This window comes from Cryptotermes secundus, unplaced genomic scaffold, assembly GCF_002891405.2.
Source record: "Cryptotermes secundus unplaced genomic scaffold, Csec_1.0 scaffold354, whole genome shotgun sequence".
NCBI classification, from domain to species: Eukaryota; Metazoa; Arthropoda; class Insecta; order Blattodea; family Kalotermitidae; genus Cryptotermes; species Cryptotermes secundus.
The window spans coordinates 364,777-382,055 of record NW_019737392.1 but is presented as its reverse complement, the minus strand read 5'-3'; the positions used below and the strand labels follow the sequence as shown (position 1 = coordinate 382,055).

Sequence of the window (17,279 nt, the reverse complement as noted above, 5' to 3'; positions counted from 1 at the left end):
CCACTCTTCGCATGCCAAAGTCCTCAGTTAAAATTGTGTTTGCGGAACCTCTGCTGATCCCAACCTCATCAGCAACATCACGGATGGCCAAACGATGGTCCTCCATGATCAGTGTCCGCACTTTTTCAATGACATCAGCATTTGGCTCGTTGACGATCTCCCGGAAAGCTGCTCACTGTCCACTGACATAAGGCCATGTTTAAAGCACTTGAACCACTCTTTAATTTGAGTGAACCCCATTGCATCATTGCCAAAAGCCTGCTGAATTTTGTGGACTGTTTCCGCTTGGCTATCCCCAAGTTTCTGACAAAACTTAATGCAGTATCGCTGCTCCAAGCGTTCTGTCATCTTGAGCAAAAAGAGAATGCGATGAACACGTGTTACACCACTTGGCTATCTGGCAGCCACAGACACATACGGCAGTGTTGCGAGTCAGCAAAAAATCACGCAAGCCCATGAAAGTCCCTTCTACAACTACCCTCAGTTTCCCCACCCCTTTGGCCATTACTTACAGAGGGAAAAAATAAAGCTGGATACTTTTTGGACGTACGGTATATCCATAATATTACATGGCTTTACATGTAATCTAAAGGTGTAACATAACTTGTGAACATCAGCACATGAATGTATATTGTAGCATGTAGAATCATTTCTGGGCAACGGTTCAGTAAACACCTTCCCACTGCAATGGTTACACATGCAACAACAGAGGTATTGTTGGAAAAAGAGTTTTCTACATGGTCCATTCCGATATTTTATAAGCAAGGGAGAAGGTTAGTGTTTGGTAAGTTAGCCTGTGAAGAAAAGACTAGGAGGTTAGTGTGAAATTGCCACCAGCCTGGTAGCTAGTAAGGTGAAAGTCAGGCTGTGTAGAGAAGACTTTATATATGCTGTAGGTACAGTGATATTTGGAGTGTGTAATTCAGTGAGACTGTTATAGTTACATGTTGAACTCCATTATCAGAAAATGACTACTGGAGACTGTAACAGACTGAAAACATTAGTCCGTGTGCGATAGTGATTTGTGAAATGTAGTAACGAGTTGTATAAGTGGCCAATAAATCGAGTCACCAATCCCACCTTGTCTATAGTCACTCCTACAAGTGAGAAGTGGTGTCAGTAGTGGTTGGATTGGAAAGGATTGAATCGAACAAACCATTGGATTGAATATTATATTGTGTAGCTATATCACCTGACTATGAAGCTTTAACAAATACTGGAAGATCCTATTTTTTACTAATGTATCCATCAATAATACAACTTTAAGAAGACATTAGGAATATGTTGTTCACTAAATGTTCCTAATGTCTTTTTAAAGGTGTATTATTGACGAATACATTAGTAAAAAATAGGATGATGCCTCAATACAACGGGATGCTGAAATATAAATACTGGAACGCCTGTTGGCCAAGATGGACGCCAACCAAGCAAAAGCGGACCCAACGCTAAGAGAAATGAGAGCCAGCCAAGACCTCCTGAAAGAATAAATGCTGGTCAAAATGGAAACCAAACAAGGAAATATGGAAACCAACCACAAAAAGATGGATGCCAAGAAAGATGCCAATCAAGAAAAGATGGAAGCCAAGATAGACATCAATAATGAGAAGTCTGAGGTCCCTTGAAGTACTCTCATCTCCCAGATGGACATCCACTAAGCAAGGGCAGAGTCCATTCAAGATGAAATAATAGCCAAGATGGACACCAATCAGGAAAGGATGGGAACCAGTATGAATGCCTGGCAAAAAGAAACAACATCCTGCCAAGAAGCGATGGAGGGCTGTCTTGAGAGAAAGGAGCCAACCCCAGTGAAAATAGAGTCTGTAGCGGTGCATGGGGGGTTCCTAAAGAAGACGGTTCAGTGAAAACTCTCAGAACATGCAAGAAGCGGTATGGGGATCGGCATCTAGCTGTAGTGCGCCACCAACAGCTGAGGAAACAGACCCAGGGTAATGCTGGATCCTGGAAGAAGTTGGCTACTGCCTTTAGAGGGATGACTTGCCATGCCATTCCTGCATAGCATAAGGGACCAGGCAAGGACAATGTTGTACAAGGAACCCAGAAAGGACGAATATTCAGGAAGTGATGTTGAGCAAAACCAGAGTGGAACAACAGCAAAAGGTACCGAGGAAAGAGAAGATATCTGGTAGGTTCCTTAGGAAGACCCTAAAGCTGGAGGTTGCAACACAAACAGTCAAAATTTCCATTAGAAAATAAGTTTCAGGACATCTTGGCGGGGTCGACCCCCCTCTGAAATGAAAGAAGAGACCCCTAACAACAGAGTAAGAGCCACAGATGCAGGAGTACTGACCTCTGTAGGCAGATTGTCCAGTTTATTGTTTGCATCCTGTTGTGTGTCATGATGTGGAAAAGAAGGTTGATGATAGTACACTTGGACTGACTGGCACCCTACATGAGAACTGTTTGGGACAAGCAGCCTTAAGAAGTGATCAACAGGAGCAGTTGGAGAGTAATCAAAATGGAAACCTAGTCACTGGGAGTAATGTGAGATCAAGCACAGTTGTCACAAACACAGTCCTCAGAAAAGAGAAAATGGCGGTATGACTATAGGCCATTCAGGATGAATAGCCTTAAGGAGGCAGCAATGTAGCATGTAGAGCCGTTTCTGGGCAATGGCTCTGTAAACACATTCTTGCAACAAAGGATATGCATGCAACAACAGAGGTACTGTTCGAAAAAGAGTTTTCTACGTGGTCTGTGCTAAGATATTATAAGCAAGGGATGCAGTTAGAGCTTGGTCAGTTAGCCTGTGAAGAGAAGATTAGGAGGTTGATGTGAAATGGCTACCAGCCTGGGAGCTAGTAAAGTGAAAGCAGGCTGTGAAGAGAAGACTTTATGTGTGCTGTAGTTACAGTGATATTGGGAGTGTGTAATTTAGTGAGACTGTTGTTGTTACAGCATTTAACTCTGTTACCATGAAACGACCAGTGGAGATTTTATCAGACTGAGAACACGAGTCTGTGTGCAATAGTGATTCGTGAAGTGTAGTAACGGGTTGTATAAGTGGTCAATGAACTGATTCACCAATCCAAACCCTGCCTATAATCACTCCTACACATGGCAGTATGATATGAGGATGGAGTTATCCCTCCCTGTTCAACATACATTCTTGAGTATGAAAATAGGATGTTGATGTGAAGCTCTTTGCATGATTAGCTTTGGTATTAAGTGGAGATAAATGGTAAGTTTTATGCTACAGCCACCTTTATTTTGAATAAGTATATTCATGTACCAGATCAGAGGCTGTGTAGACAGAGCCATTGGATGTAGTAGCAGATAGAGAAGTTCTAAATTATTCCTTGCTAGTTATTAGGAATCTTACATGCAACTTGTTTTTTAAAACCATCAAAAGTTTTAAACTTAAAATCTCTTCTACATCACTGATGTATGCACCTAATATGTTTTCACAAACACTGAACATTGAATTGAATTGAATTGAATTTANTGCCCAAGTTTTTAATACTTTGTGGCAGATTGTTGAACACTTTTATGCCAGTAAAGTAGACTCCTTTTTGATATACTGATAAAGTTGATGAGGGTAGGTGGAAGTTATATTTTTGTCTAGTATTCATGTTATAGACATCAGAATTTAATTTGAATTTATCTTTGTTGTAAACAACAAATAAGAGAAGCGATAATATGTCATCTTCAAATGTCTCTAAAATTGTTGATGAAACTACTGTGCTTCCGTCCGTAAGTTCAATTTTTTTGGGGTATACTATGATACAATGTTACAGAAGTTCCAAAATTCCTACTAGGAATTGAACAGTGGCTGTCCAGTCAGTAGCCCACTGCTTCACTCACTTCATATGAATATGTAAAGTGGACTGTGTTTAGAGATCATACAGGCTAAATCACAAAAATTTGAGATTAAATGGAATTTGAATCAAGTTTATGTACATTAGTTGTTGTATAATGATGGCATAATTTAGAAAATCTGTGCTAAACGTAACTGGTACTGACACATGTACTGTATGAAGAATAAAACACATATTACCACTGTCACCAATTTCAAACTGCACACTGCAATGCTTATTACACTTCTTTATGAGTTATTTTATACAGAGAACACAATAACAGGTAGTAAATAACAAACTGTAACCAGCATCAAACATCTGTTGCATGCTTCACCACAAGTCCAATAAATAATGTGTATATTTATAGAGAAATACAAAAAATAGGATTATATAATGTATTATATACAAGATATTTGTTTTTAACAGTACGTTTATTTCTTTTAAAGGAACCTTAAATAGAAAGTGCTGTGATGTCATTCCTTACCATAAATACTAGTTTTTGCTGTGATGTTCATATTCATGGCTGTATTTTGTACATGTTAAAAATACATTATCCTCTAAAGGTATCTGAATGCCAGTAGTGCTGTAATTCTGCTGTAGAGATCAAGTTAAGTTACTCCTAATGGATTATACAAGTAGAACATGAGTGTTAGTATTTTGAGTACGTTTTTTTCCATGATGTCCAGTATGACTGTAACGCTGTCATAAGATAGATTCTAAATGGTTGTGATGATGGTATATAACATTCAGAATTACTGGGTTTTTGGACTTTTCCTATCGTCCAGTATTCTAGAGGTTAAAAAACACTACGTTTCGGAAACTGGATCTGTTTGTGTTCTCGGGTGAGGACAGGGGGAAGACACCTGTTCGGTTGGGCTAACCAGTAATTAAGGTTAGCGCTTTCTAATGGTCCCAATTGAGTAGGTGTCTTCCCCCCCCCCTTCACCTGAGGATGGGAACAGGTCCAGTTTCCAAAATATCATGTTTTCTACTCTCTAGAATGCTGGATGATGGAAAAGGTCCAAAAACCCAGTAATTCTGACTGTCATAAGAATGTATTTACCCCTGCTGTAGCAATCCTAAAATCAGGTAAGGAAAAGAATGAACACGTATTCTTTCCCACCTGTCTGCCTAGCAGCTACCTTCCTTCACTCTCAGCCGATGTGACATGTATTCTGGTTACTTTTCTTCTCTTTGCATTTTTAATTAGTCATTGGTGTCCACAGAGTGAAGGTGTGCAATATAGGTAGGGTGAGAGAGCAGGTGATCAATTTGGATCCACACACCATCCATGATCCCCAATCCAAGTGCATCAAAGTCAGTGGTTTCAATGGATTTTGCAACATTTGAAATAGTACATTACTAACTGAATCATATGTAATTCATTCTTATCTTATGCAATGATGATGGTGTAGAAAACTAACCATGTCACTGAAATATGTCATACCTGACTGTTTACATTACACTTCATGAACATTTCTCTACATCAAGCAAGCTTACTAATTTACCAGATGTTTCCCAGGGTCTGGGAATTTTATTCCTTTGCTCCTCCTAATACACATATAGCTGAATGTAGTAAAATTAAAATATTTTATTCAATCATTGCCTGTTAAAGTCTCACTTGAAATATTTATGCTATCACTTCGCTGTGTTGTGCAGCACAAGGTTAACTGCATTCCAGCTGGAAATTAGCCTCCAAAAGGCAACTCTGAAGCTCCAGCTCCTTCATTACATCAAGAACATAAACAGGCTATCAACAGAAACAGACAAATTGCCAATATTTGTAAATCTGATAAGTTTTATTGAGGTTCGAAGGATGTTCCAGTATTTCATGACGATAGTGTATGTTAACCTATGTAATTCATTAAGGGGGTTTAAATGTTAATCACGTGTCATGGAATGTGATATAAATACACGTAATATTCTTAGAATGTGCAAAACTGAAGGGAATGTTGTATGTGGCTGAATTCCATAAATGAGTTAGTGATAACACAGTACTGCAGAGAATAATATATTTTTGTGCAGTTTAAAAACATATTTGTTATGCAATTTTCATTATTGAAATACTGTTCCATTGTAAGATAAGCACACATATTATATAATTTTCATATAGCTTCTAGCATATTGTTCTGTGCCAGATGTTTGGATGTGAAATAATGATCGACCTAATCTCTGTTTAGCCAATGATGAGGACAATAAAGCAGCAGGGTGAAATATTGTACAGCTGAATAATGGGTCTTTGTTGTTTGCTAAAACTGTGTGCTGTTTTTATTATATGGTGTTGTTTGTGACAGAAATGCATACAAATACAACATATCTTGTAAAGTATAATACATTTTACTAAACCTCATGAACTTCATTTTCTGTAAATAAGAACTAGAAGTTTGTGATGATGGTACATTAATACAAATAGTATTATATTTCTGGAAATTATCCATCATCCTGTTTTTATCTAAAACACCACTGTAACAGAATAATATAAGAATGTGCTGCAGAGGGCCACTGTGTTTGAAGATTATAGTAGCAAAGAACAACGTTCTGCTGTGCGTTTCTTTTGTGTGAGCAAAAGAACTCAATGCAAAGGATAGTCACACAGAAATGTTTCCTGTTTATGGTGGGAAGTGTTCGTCATGCAAAGTGGTTCCCAACTTGGTCGAGAAATTCTCTCAAGGATGTTCAAAAGTTGCAGATAATGCCTGACCAGGTCGCCCTGCTGAGATTGTGACAGAAGAGAATGTGCAGCAAGAAGAGTTTATTCAAGTTGACAGGAGGATAATGATAGACAGTGTAACAACTGCACTAGGGTATTCCCATCGTTTTGCATATAAGTACAGCATAATGTATAATCGTTTGAAGTTTTGAAAAGTGTGAGCATGGTGGGTGCTCAGAGAACTGAAGGACTGAGAAAAAATGAAAACAAATTGGTCTGTCCTTGCAGCATTTCTTACGGTATGCAGATGAAGGTGAAGATATGCTTAACAGGATTGTTACTGGGGACGAATCATGGATGTATCACTAACAACCCGACTCAAAGCGTGCTTCAATGCAATGGAAACATTCCAGTTCACCTTCAACCAAAAAGTTTAAGCTTATGGCCTCAGCTGGAAAGGTTATACTTACTGTGTTTTGGGATTCTCAGGGAGTAGTGTTAGCCAACTTTCAGAAGCATGGTGAAAATGTGAATTTTGCATCATACTGTGAGGTTCTTTTGAAGCTTAGGATGCAATTTGCTGAAAACGTCCAGGCCAACTGGCAAGAGGGGTACTGCTTCATCATGACAATGCCACACCCCATACAGCACAACAACCCAAGAGAGAATTTAAGAACTACAGTGGGAACTTCTTGTACATCCACCTTACACCCTGGACTTGGCCCCTAGTGTCTTCCATCTGTTTGGTCTGCAGAAAAAACACCTTGGTGACAAACTTTTTGCTGATAACAAAGAGGTTGAAACAGAGGTGAAAATGGCTGAGACAACAGTCAAAAGACTTCTGTACTGTGGGTGTCAATGGACGGGTAAAATAATGGGACAAGTGTATCAATGTTGGTGGTTGATCTGTTGAAAAATAGTTTTTTTTCCAGGTTCAAGTATCACATGTTTTACATTTTACATCCATTTTTGGCCTATTTACTGACTTTCCCTCATACCATTCATTGCATCTTCACAATTAGGCTGGATTGGGAGGGGTTAAACATCAAATGTGGTCAGTTATCACTCAATGTCTTTCCTTCTACCGTCTCTGCAGAGAGGATGACTGAATCCAAGGCCTGATGTTTATCATATTCAGGCCCTCCGGAACCTCCTTTCAGCGCCATTTGGTGGGTGATTGGTGTCAGTTTGGCACACACACAATATCCTATGCCCATTTTAATCGTTTCTTGCATCCTGTTGTGTGTTTAATTAATAGTAGAGTGAATTTACCGACTACACAACACGTTTTGTGTTGTGTAGTCCATAAATTAATTCTACTATTAATCCTATGCCCAGGCGGTCACCGACCGCCATTTTGCTACTCCCACGATTGCGATAAACAGAGCTGCAACCACCCTCCCCCCATCGGCTGTAGTTGTCCATATCATCAGGTGTTTCGTTCTGTCAGCTTCCACGTATCAATGCTTCGTGCTTGGTACCAACCAGTTAGGTTCTAGCTCCTGCAGTGTGTGCGTTACCTTGTCACGATGCGTGTTTTGGCTGTGCTCAGCATCGTGGGTAGCTCCAACTGGTGGTAAGGCACCCTCGACTATTCTACCCAAGACTCACATTGACAAGGTGAATATAAGACAGATTGATCTGAGATTAGGTCACACCCTCTAGATTGGTTCAGTACTCCAGAGTTTCAGATTATCATCTCCTTTAATCTCACACAGCTGAGTCTATGGGCATTTACATTCAAGTTTTGTTAGGTGTTCCAGTGAGTGGAGGTGGCTAGTAATAAAACTAATCTTTCGAATAAGGACAAAAAATTTGGTTACATGATAATTTTGTTGCGCAATTCATGCATGGAATTCCTCCCCCAAAATAGGTTAATCAGACACTTTTCCCGACTCTGTTCAAAAACTGCAATGGTGAGGTCTAAACTCAGGCTTAATTCAATCAAGTCGGTGTACAGTTTGGTCAGCAGCGACTCTGCCTCTGTAACATAACAACCTTTTACACTTGCAGTCTGGTGGCATTACCTATTCCCTTGAGGATTCCTTGAACCTTCTGAACCTCTGTCTGCTGTTGTTTCATGCAGTGAATTAGATGTGCTATGGTTTTAAAATCACATTGTCTGTTTATTTGTTGCAACAAGTTCCAGCCCAACATGGTCATCATCAGAACCATTAACTGTGATCACACATATTTACATGCTAATATGCATGTTGTCTTTATTCCAGAACGGAGGTACGCAGTAGTGTAGTTGGTTGAGGCACTATGCTGCAAGCAGGAAGGTTGCGGGTTCGAGTCCTGATGGAGTGGTCCCCCCCCCCAATTTACCTAATCCTTCCAGCCGCACTATGGCCCTGGGTTCGACTCAACCTCTAACAGGAATGAGTACCAGGAATGTCTCTGAGGGGGTAAAGGGCGGCCGGCGCGTAAGGCTGCAACGTCACCGCCATCTGTGAACCTATTGTCTAGAAGATGTGGGAGCCTCAACGTCTCACAACCCCATGGGCCTCCACTGCCTCTTACAAGGGTAACTTTCACTTTATTCGAGAATGCACGCCGGCACCCCTCACGCTATTTTCGTGTTGCAGCGTTCACGGTGTGTCACTTTGTACGTAGTTTGTCTAGGTCGTCTAGGTCGGGCGTGTCACTTGTATTGATTGATTTTGTTAACTTTCTTGCCGACTGAGCTCCTGCACCAGTTGCTATCGCCGGACTGTAGTAGTAGTTTTACAACTTTTGTCAATAGATGGGAGAACAAATGCATGACGTCATAAGCCAAGTCCCATGAATTATGCATTAACATCCAGTTAAGCAACGGTCCTATTTTATTTGGCCATTTGATCAGATCGTAGTGGTCCTAATGCTTTGTTTTTGGTGAATGTGCATTGTTAGTAGCTTTGCGGCTTTTTAGCTCTTAGGGCTCCAAGGTTGCTGTTGGTACCGTCGATCATTGTTGTAATGTGGCGATGGTTTGTTGGAAAGTGCAAAATAATACAATTATTGCAATGGGAGATAGATTTTGTTACACGTACTTTTTCTGACTATGTCTGTTAATTTTCTTATGCAGCTATCTTATTTTTTTACGATATGTGTTTTGGACCCTTGAAAAAACTTTGTCATTGGGGTCCACTTGCAGCTTTGGGTAAGGAATTTGGTGTATAGTTTTGGTACAGTTACTTGATTTTCCTTTTTAATACTGTTTCATCCAGTTTCCATTTAATGATTTCTCCTAATGCATTATGGCTAGTTTGAGCTGAGCAGAATATTTGGTATGTTAGCAAGAGGTTTTCTCAATTTTGACGATTTTAACCTGATGAAGAAAGAATTGGAAATAAAAAAATTAAGCAGCCTCAACATTATACTTCAGTTATGATTTGGCTTATCAGTGATCACCTAATTTGTTGTTATTACGTTCGTTACTTCATACTGTGCTGGGGTAAAGGGTCAGGGCCATGAAGACAACCACTGTTCTCCGTTTAGTGCTGAGGTTAAGAGCATTTCAGTTGTACCTCCATTCCCCAATACATCTTTATGATATGGTGATTAATTAATTAAGTACAAGGAAAACTTTACATTCACTCTATTATATACACACAGGGCTAGGTAGATCAGTCATTGTTGTGACCAGGTCACAGGCTGGCTGGCTGGAGTTTGATGCTTGGTGAGGCGTCAATTTTTCTCTTCACCAAACCTGCTTTGGGACGCACCCAGCTTCTTTATCCAGTGGTCACCTCTGTATAGTGCTTAACATGAAGTGAAGAAAGACGTAAGCTTTGCCTCTACAAGAATGCAGTAGCCCATAATGACTCCGTTTGGTTTGGTGTACACTGATTGTATAATTAATCAGAGTAGTACTTAATGGATCATGTGGCCTTGAGAATGGTAGGGGTAGTACATCTTTCAGCAAAGATTTAAATTTAAATTTTAGAATGCAGTAGTATGGATGAACTGTGCGTTAAATTTTAAAAAGGTTTCGTGTATTGATATATAATATTTATTACATGAACAAAAATCTTGGTATGATATTGATTACTACCTAGAACAGTGTTTCTTAAACTGTGATACTGGTGTCCCTAGAGATACTAAAGGGGCTTGCTAGGGATCCTCATTTTCAGCATTCCCATTGAAAACTTTTCAGTGTATAATTTTATTTGGCCCATAATAAGTTGTTGGTATGGCTACATATGACATAGAGGTGATCATTTTTATTTGTATTATAAGAGCATTAACTTTTAAAATTAATACCGTGGCATCTTTATAATTATTTAACTTTTGGAGTGTACCCAGTACAAGAAATCTGAGAGTTGTTGAGTTAGGTTACTATTCTTGTTCATGAGGATAAATTAGGTGGAGCAGTCATTTACTAATGATATTTACTGTACTAGATAATTACCATCTCAAAACATTTTAGATGCTATAAACTGAACTATAAATATTTGATTAGAATGAGATATCTTCAGATTTATAAATAAGTCATGCATATAAATGGAAAAAGGGAACAGGAACAGTACATAAATCTAACTGTTTAGAGGTAGTATCGCTAAAAAGTATCTGTCAAGTCTCTCAGAATTTATTTGAGGTTTTCATGGTGATGAGAATTTTAGTCGTGGGCTTTTAAATTGTGACATTCTGTAGTCTCATAGGTGGTTACCAATGTCTGTGATGGACGTGCAGCCTCTGTCTTCAGGTAGACATCTAAGATGGACTTAATTGTTTCTTGCATCCTGTTGTGTATTTAATCAATATTAGAGTCAATTTTACCGACCACACAACATATTTTTATTATTATTACACTACATGTTTTGACCTCAAGAGGTCATCCTCAGGTGTACGAACACAGCTGTATAATAAATTTAAATTTTAACTTTTGATATTTAAAATTTTTAAAAAATTTAAAATTTAACTTTTGATATTTAGAACAATTTTAACTTGTGTTTTATGAGAGAGCTTGATATATTATTGAGCGTGAGCCTGAATAAGATACAGGATCGAATAAGTGAGAAGACGAACGTGACTGCGTGTAATTATACAGCTGTGTTCATACACCTGAGGATGACCTCTTGAGGTCGAAACATGTAGTGTAATAATAATAAAATTATGTTGTATGGTCGGTAAAATTGACTCTAATATTGATCTAAGATGGAGGTAGCAGGATCCGTCCAAAACATTGGTAACCACCTATGACAGTGTCCTAACCCAGAAAATCACATTCCATATCAGAATACCTAATTTTTCATTTTTCACCACCATGTTTTGATCCCTTTGTTGGGCTGTAATCAGGTGGTTACAGCTATAACAGGATTTTCATTTATCCTTGCAGTCCCCTTACATAACAGATCCATTTCCATGAGCCACAGACTTCTAGCCTGAGGTTGGAGGCAGCAATGTTGGTATCTGTGTTCAGGATTGTAGGATGTTGACATTGTTCTAAATCACAGTCTTTATGCATCATGTGTTTAGTCTTTGCTTATAGTGTAGGTTTAGCGGCCTCCGTAATCTAGAGGTAACATTCTCACCTCATGACTCGTACGCGGGTTCAAATACCTGGCGGAGGTCGTCGAATTTTTAAGGGCGGAAAAATTCAGGGAACAAGTCCTCCTGGAGGGACTTTAAGCTGTGTGTCCCGTGTCGTAACTTTACGGCACGTAAAAGAACCTCATATCCCCAAAGGGGATCACTGAGCCAAATTCCAGGACGTTTCCCGCCCCACAATAGTCTCTAAGGCCTCTGATAGATGGGAGAAGCATTATAGATACCGCTAATCAAGTGGCCAAACTCGCTTGCTCAGCGGGCCTGATGGTACGCACCATTTATCGGTAGGGTATAGAGACTGGTAGAATATCATAGAGGGAAGCACAATAGATCAAACTGGTCGTGGTGCATGGGGAAACTCACCCTCTCTAAATAACTAACTAACTAGTGTAGGTTTGGAAAAGTGACTGTGGTTTAACCCAAGGTGAAATAGCTGATGGGATGATGCATATTGGTAAAATTGTAATGACAGAACTTGTTTACAGCTATAATCAAGAGTATATCATTTATGACAGCCTACTGTAGCAACATGTGGTGGCCTCCTACTGAGTCTGTTGGAGGCTTACTCAACTCTGCTATATTCTTCGCTTTCAGTGCCCTTACATTATATAACTTCATGAGTGCCATCTTTGAAGGACCAGGCTACTTACCTACGCAATGGAAGCCTGTAAGAATCCAGTGGGATAGTTATAACAATTGATAAAAGAATTGACTGTAAACGATGTGATCAAAGTTTATTTTATCCTCTCTCTTTGTGTCATGTATGACATTGTCCAGGCTCAACCAGAGGATGCGACATATCTCCAGTATTGCAACACATGCCAAGGCTACAAGGCACCAAGGGCACATCACTGTCGCAAATGTAAGTTGTTATCATAGCCAATATTTCATGTCTCTCTTTATAAAAATTCAGGCCTGCATAAATCCCAGGTGTCAGGTTGCCGTGGCACCAGAAATGTTTATGTTGGTGCTTTGAATTTTCTTCCTATTATATTACTTCTAGCACATGACCTGGCAAATATGGCAAGCAAAGGAATATCCCTGTTTCTTCCCTGTATCCCTTTTATGTGTTCATCTATTTTTTTTCCCAGTGTTCCTTTCCTCTACATTTTATTTATCCATCCTATCATCATTCCTGTCCCTGTGCCTAGCGCTGGTGCATTTGGAATGAGCTGGCTATTCTTTATATACTGTAAATGTTTCACTTATCCTTTGGTTAATAAAAAGGAGCAAATTTCTCACCCAGTGTATTTTGTTTCTGTTGTGGTTCCTAGTTTTTGGAGTTGGCTCTTGCATTTGTACAGGCACAATGAAGTTAATTTAAAGCTTCTGTCACTTTTTAAGATAATTTATTGCCATTGTACTGTAGTTGCTCCATGTGAACGTATGTTAAGTCCATACCTATATACCAGACTGAAATCATGTTCATATTGGACAGTTGAGGTTAGCATTTCATGTGAATGTATAATTTTGTTTTAAGATATCGTATATAGTAGTATATATTTAGGAGACTGAAAAAATATTATCCATTAGTTGTAGCTACCAAAAAGTAGGGATGTTTTATATTACACATTGATTGATTTATTTAACATCCATAACTGCTACATTATGTACAATTGGACAAGTCAGTTTTTTATAAAAAAATATAAGATTAAAAAACATCACATCAAATGACTAATAATATAAAAAACCATAGAAAAATAACATAATATGATAATATTGATGATAATATAAATATGATAAAACAGTGGATGAGTATAATTAGGCAACAAAAGCTAAACTATAAATTACATGCAATAGCTAAAATAAATTACCCAAGTATCTTTATTCTATTATTGCGCTAATTCTTGTAAAAATATTCTTGAAGGGAATAAAAAGCTTTGCACAACAAGTAATCCTTTAATTGACGCTTAAAAACCTTGAACTCTTGAATACTTCTTATTTGAGAGGGCAAGTTATTATACAATCTTATTCCCATGTTAATCACACTCCTTTTACAACGTGAGGTGTTACATGGTTGGACATACAAATTCTGCTTATGTACTGTGTTATAACCGTGCACATCTGAATACGAGATGTTATATATCCTATTTTTCCTTAAAAAACACAACGTCTCAAAGATATACAATGAAGTTAAGGTTAAAATTTTAAATTCACCAAAAAATTCTCTACACGATACCCTGTTATTGACTCTTTTGATCAGTCTTAAGCATTTTTTTTGGATTATAAATACAGTTTGAATGTCCTTTTGACCTTTTTCTTCATGTAACTAGTCCTCTTTTAGTCAGTGTTCGTCAGATACAAATAGTGTTATTATCAGTATGAAGCTTATGTCATTTATCCAAAGAATGCATCCAAGTCTGAGGTGGTTTATGACATTTCATATTGATATTAATTTCTGCTGTGATTTTTATTTTTGTGTGGGGGCTCATGCTATTTGTACACTGTCATACAGATTTTACTGAGCTTGTTCACAAATGGCTCACATTTAGTAATATACTCCAGTGATAAAAATTACCTCAAAAGAAAGCAGCAGTGAGTCAGAATGTAACAGTCCTTCCATTCTCGTCCTTAATGGCATAGACTCGGCTGTTGTTGTTGATGCCACTTGGTCTTAAAGAAGAGCTTGAGAGCAGTGAGGAGGGAGCAAAGTTCAGGGTTCGAGCAATGAGATTCTCTTCAGGGCTAAATGGGCCTTGCTCAGATGAGAGAGGTTTTTGTGGAAGAAGTCTCTGGATCACAACTTAGTTGATGAAATAATGTACTTGATTTATTTTGTCAGCACTACACACTTTTACAAATCAGACACTTCAGTTCGGGTACAACTGTTCTCCTACACAACTATGCACCAAAATTATGGTAACTATGAATGCACTGGATACATATACACACACTATGAATACTACTACTGTTACTATACACATGTTGAATATCACACTCTTATAACCTGTCTGTTACTTACTTCATGTCTGTTGTTGTCTGTCTCCCATCATCTGAAATCAGTCACTTTAAATACTATGGGATGGCGTAATATTCTAGAACCTTCTGCTTCGAGATTATTCTCGAAGCTTCTTCATTGTTTTACTCGTTGAGAGCGTTCTGGAAGTTTCTTTAATTAGGCTGGTGGAATGGGGTAAGCCATTCATATACCACACCAGGTATCAGACACCTTTCTAGTGGCCCTTGTCTGAACATCCCTCGCCGCAAATTCCTAGAATAGTTAATGCAAAACTGAGCATAAGTCACATTTGGTATAAGATTGGTACTAACTAACAAGTATTAATATTTAAGAACTAGGCCGGTACGTAATGATTGGTTACAAGAATTCTCGCGAAATGAATTTGGTCTACACTACAGCAGGCACACAAGAGATTGGAAAGGGTTAAAAGTGCATTTTATTACCCGTCCAAATGCTGCAGCTCTAGGAAAAGGAATGAATTGGATCCCTGGCAGTACTATTGTATGTGAATGTAATTGAGAAAGAGAGTGATGGATCTAAGGTAATTCAACTTTTGTTAACTTAAAATTAATATGTAATAGGTGGGCAGTGTGTGCTGAAAATGGATCATCATTGTCCTTGGATCAACAACTGTGTGGGTCACTGTAACCATGCACACTTTACTGCCTTCCTGTTCTGGGCAGTGTGTGGTTGCCTACAAGCCAGTGTGGTGCTGTCTTGCTCCCTGTATAGAGCTCTAAACAGGGTAGGTACTTCAGAGGGAGAGAAGTTTAACAGAAATAACATTATTTGCTATCATAATGATGGCTATCTACATTAACATGATCCATTTTAATTTAGAGATGGCTATAAAATTTAATTAAAACTGCAGAAGATACAGTTGTTCTAGCACAAATGGGGAATTTTATGTGAATTAGAATTCAGTCGTATCTGTCTTCACTTTATTTAAGTTGATTTCAATCCACTGGTGTTGGTGGATGAAAGGAAGTTTATTAACATCAGATCCTCTTTCCCTTAAAATGTCAATAGTGATATGAAGCCCCCCCCCTCCCAAGAATAAAGTATTGTGAGCAAGGTGAACAACATTATGACAACAGCATATTTGATTTGTGGATTTGAAAACAGTGCTTTAGTAAGTTCATCAAAATATCTCATTGAATTAAATTGTAGATACATTACCAGTTAATTATGTACAGTAATTAGGCATGTGTCAAAACGACTTTTCAGATCAAGACAAGAGTTTGGAAACATTCTAGTATCAAGATGAGAGTGAGAGTTTTCCCTGCCAGACCATTTTTTAAGTGTAATAAAGGTTTGTAACATTAACCATGTTTTCACAGTGCACTGTATTGTATGGGAGGCATGCGGTAGCATAGTTGGTTGAGATACTATGCTACAAGCAGGAAGGTCGCGGGTTCAAGTCCCAATGAGGTCATTGGATTTTTTTCAGTTGACCTAATCCTTCCAGCCACACTATGGCCCTGGGGTCAACTCAGCCTCTAACAGAAATGAGTACCAGGAATATTCTTGGTGGTTAAGGGTGGCTGGCTTGTAGGGCTGACAAACTTGTCGCCATCTATGAGCCGATTGTCTACAAAATTTGGGAATCTCAACATCTCACGACCCTATGGGCCTCCACAGCCTGTTACAGGGATATCTTTGCTTTTACTTTACTTACTGTATTGTATTGCATATTCCTTTTTGTACCACATCCCTTTTCAGTGAAAATTATTTATAAATCATTGTATTAACCTTTATCGGACGAATGTCATCATATGATGTTGTTAAAAGTTAGGGCAGCTGAGCAAACGACATCATATGATGTTGCGGATTCCATGCATGTAAGGTTTTTTTTTTTAATTAAATTAAAAATATAAATTATTGTTCTATTTACATGATTTTTGGTCACCACCTTTATAAGGAGACAGCCTTCCTTCCTGCATGATCTAATGTAATCTAGCGACATCGTATGACGTTAAAAGTAAGGCCAAATGGCCGAACGACATCATATGATGTCTCGCATTCCACGCGTGTAAAGATTTTTTTAAAATTAAATTTAAAATATAAATTGTTCTATTTACATGATTTTTGGTCACAACCTTTATAAGGTGACAGCCTTCCCTCCTGCGTGATCTAATGTAATCTACCGACGTCATATGGCCGAACGACCTCATATGATTTTGCGCATTGCACGCGTGTAAAGATTTTTTTAAAATTAAATTTAAAATTAAATTTTTGCTCTACTTATGTGATATATGTTCACCATCTTCATGAGGAAACAGCCTTCCCTCCTGCATCATCTATGGTAATGTGGCCTTCTTAT

At 38.4% G+C, this 17,279-nt stretch overlaps 1 protein-coding gene and 1 long non-coding RNA gene across 5 annotated transcripts in view; one reads left to right on the top strand and one right to left on the bottom strand.

Annotated features, from left to right (window-relative positions):
* Positions 1–9,261: 9,261 nt before the first annotated feature.
* LOC111870299 (palmitoyltransferase ZDHHC6) overlaps positions 9,262–17,279 on the top strand; it is a 17,953-nt gene continuing 9,935 nt past the window's right edge. Inside the window, exons 1-4 of one of the 4 annotated variants that reach the window (XM_023862466.2) lie at positions 9,262–9,434; positions 12,592–12,664; positions 12,775–12,859; positions 15,538–15,701. In XM_023862466.2, the coding sequence (XP_023718234.1) occupies positions 9,424–9,434; positions 12,592–12,664; positions 12,775–12,859; positions 15,538–15,701 (333 nt within the window). In that variant the 5' untranslated portion in view covers positions 9,262–9,423. Of the gene's footprint in view, positions 9,608–12,482; positions 12,665–12,774; positions 12,860–15,537; positions 15,702–17,279 lie in introns of all 4 variants that reach the window. The other 3 variants (XM_023862465.2, XM_023862467.2, XM_023862464.2) reach the window with 3 other exon arrangements.
* LOC117282774 overlaps positions 14,110–17,279 on the bottom strand; it is an 8,524-nt gene continuing 5,354 nt past the window's right edge. Inside the window, exon 2 of the long non-coding RNA XR_004513635.1 lies at positions 14,110–15,208. This is a non-coding gene — a long non-coding RNA (uncharacterized LOC117282774). The remainder of the gene's footprint in view (positions 15,209–17,279) is intronic.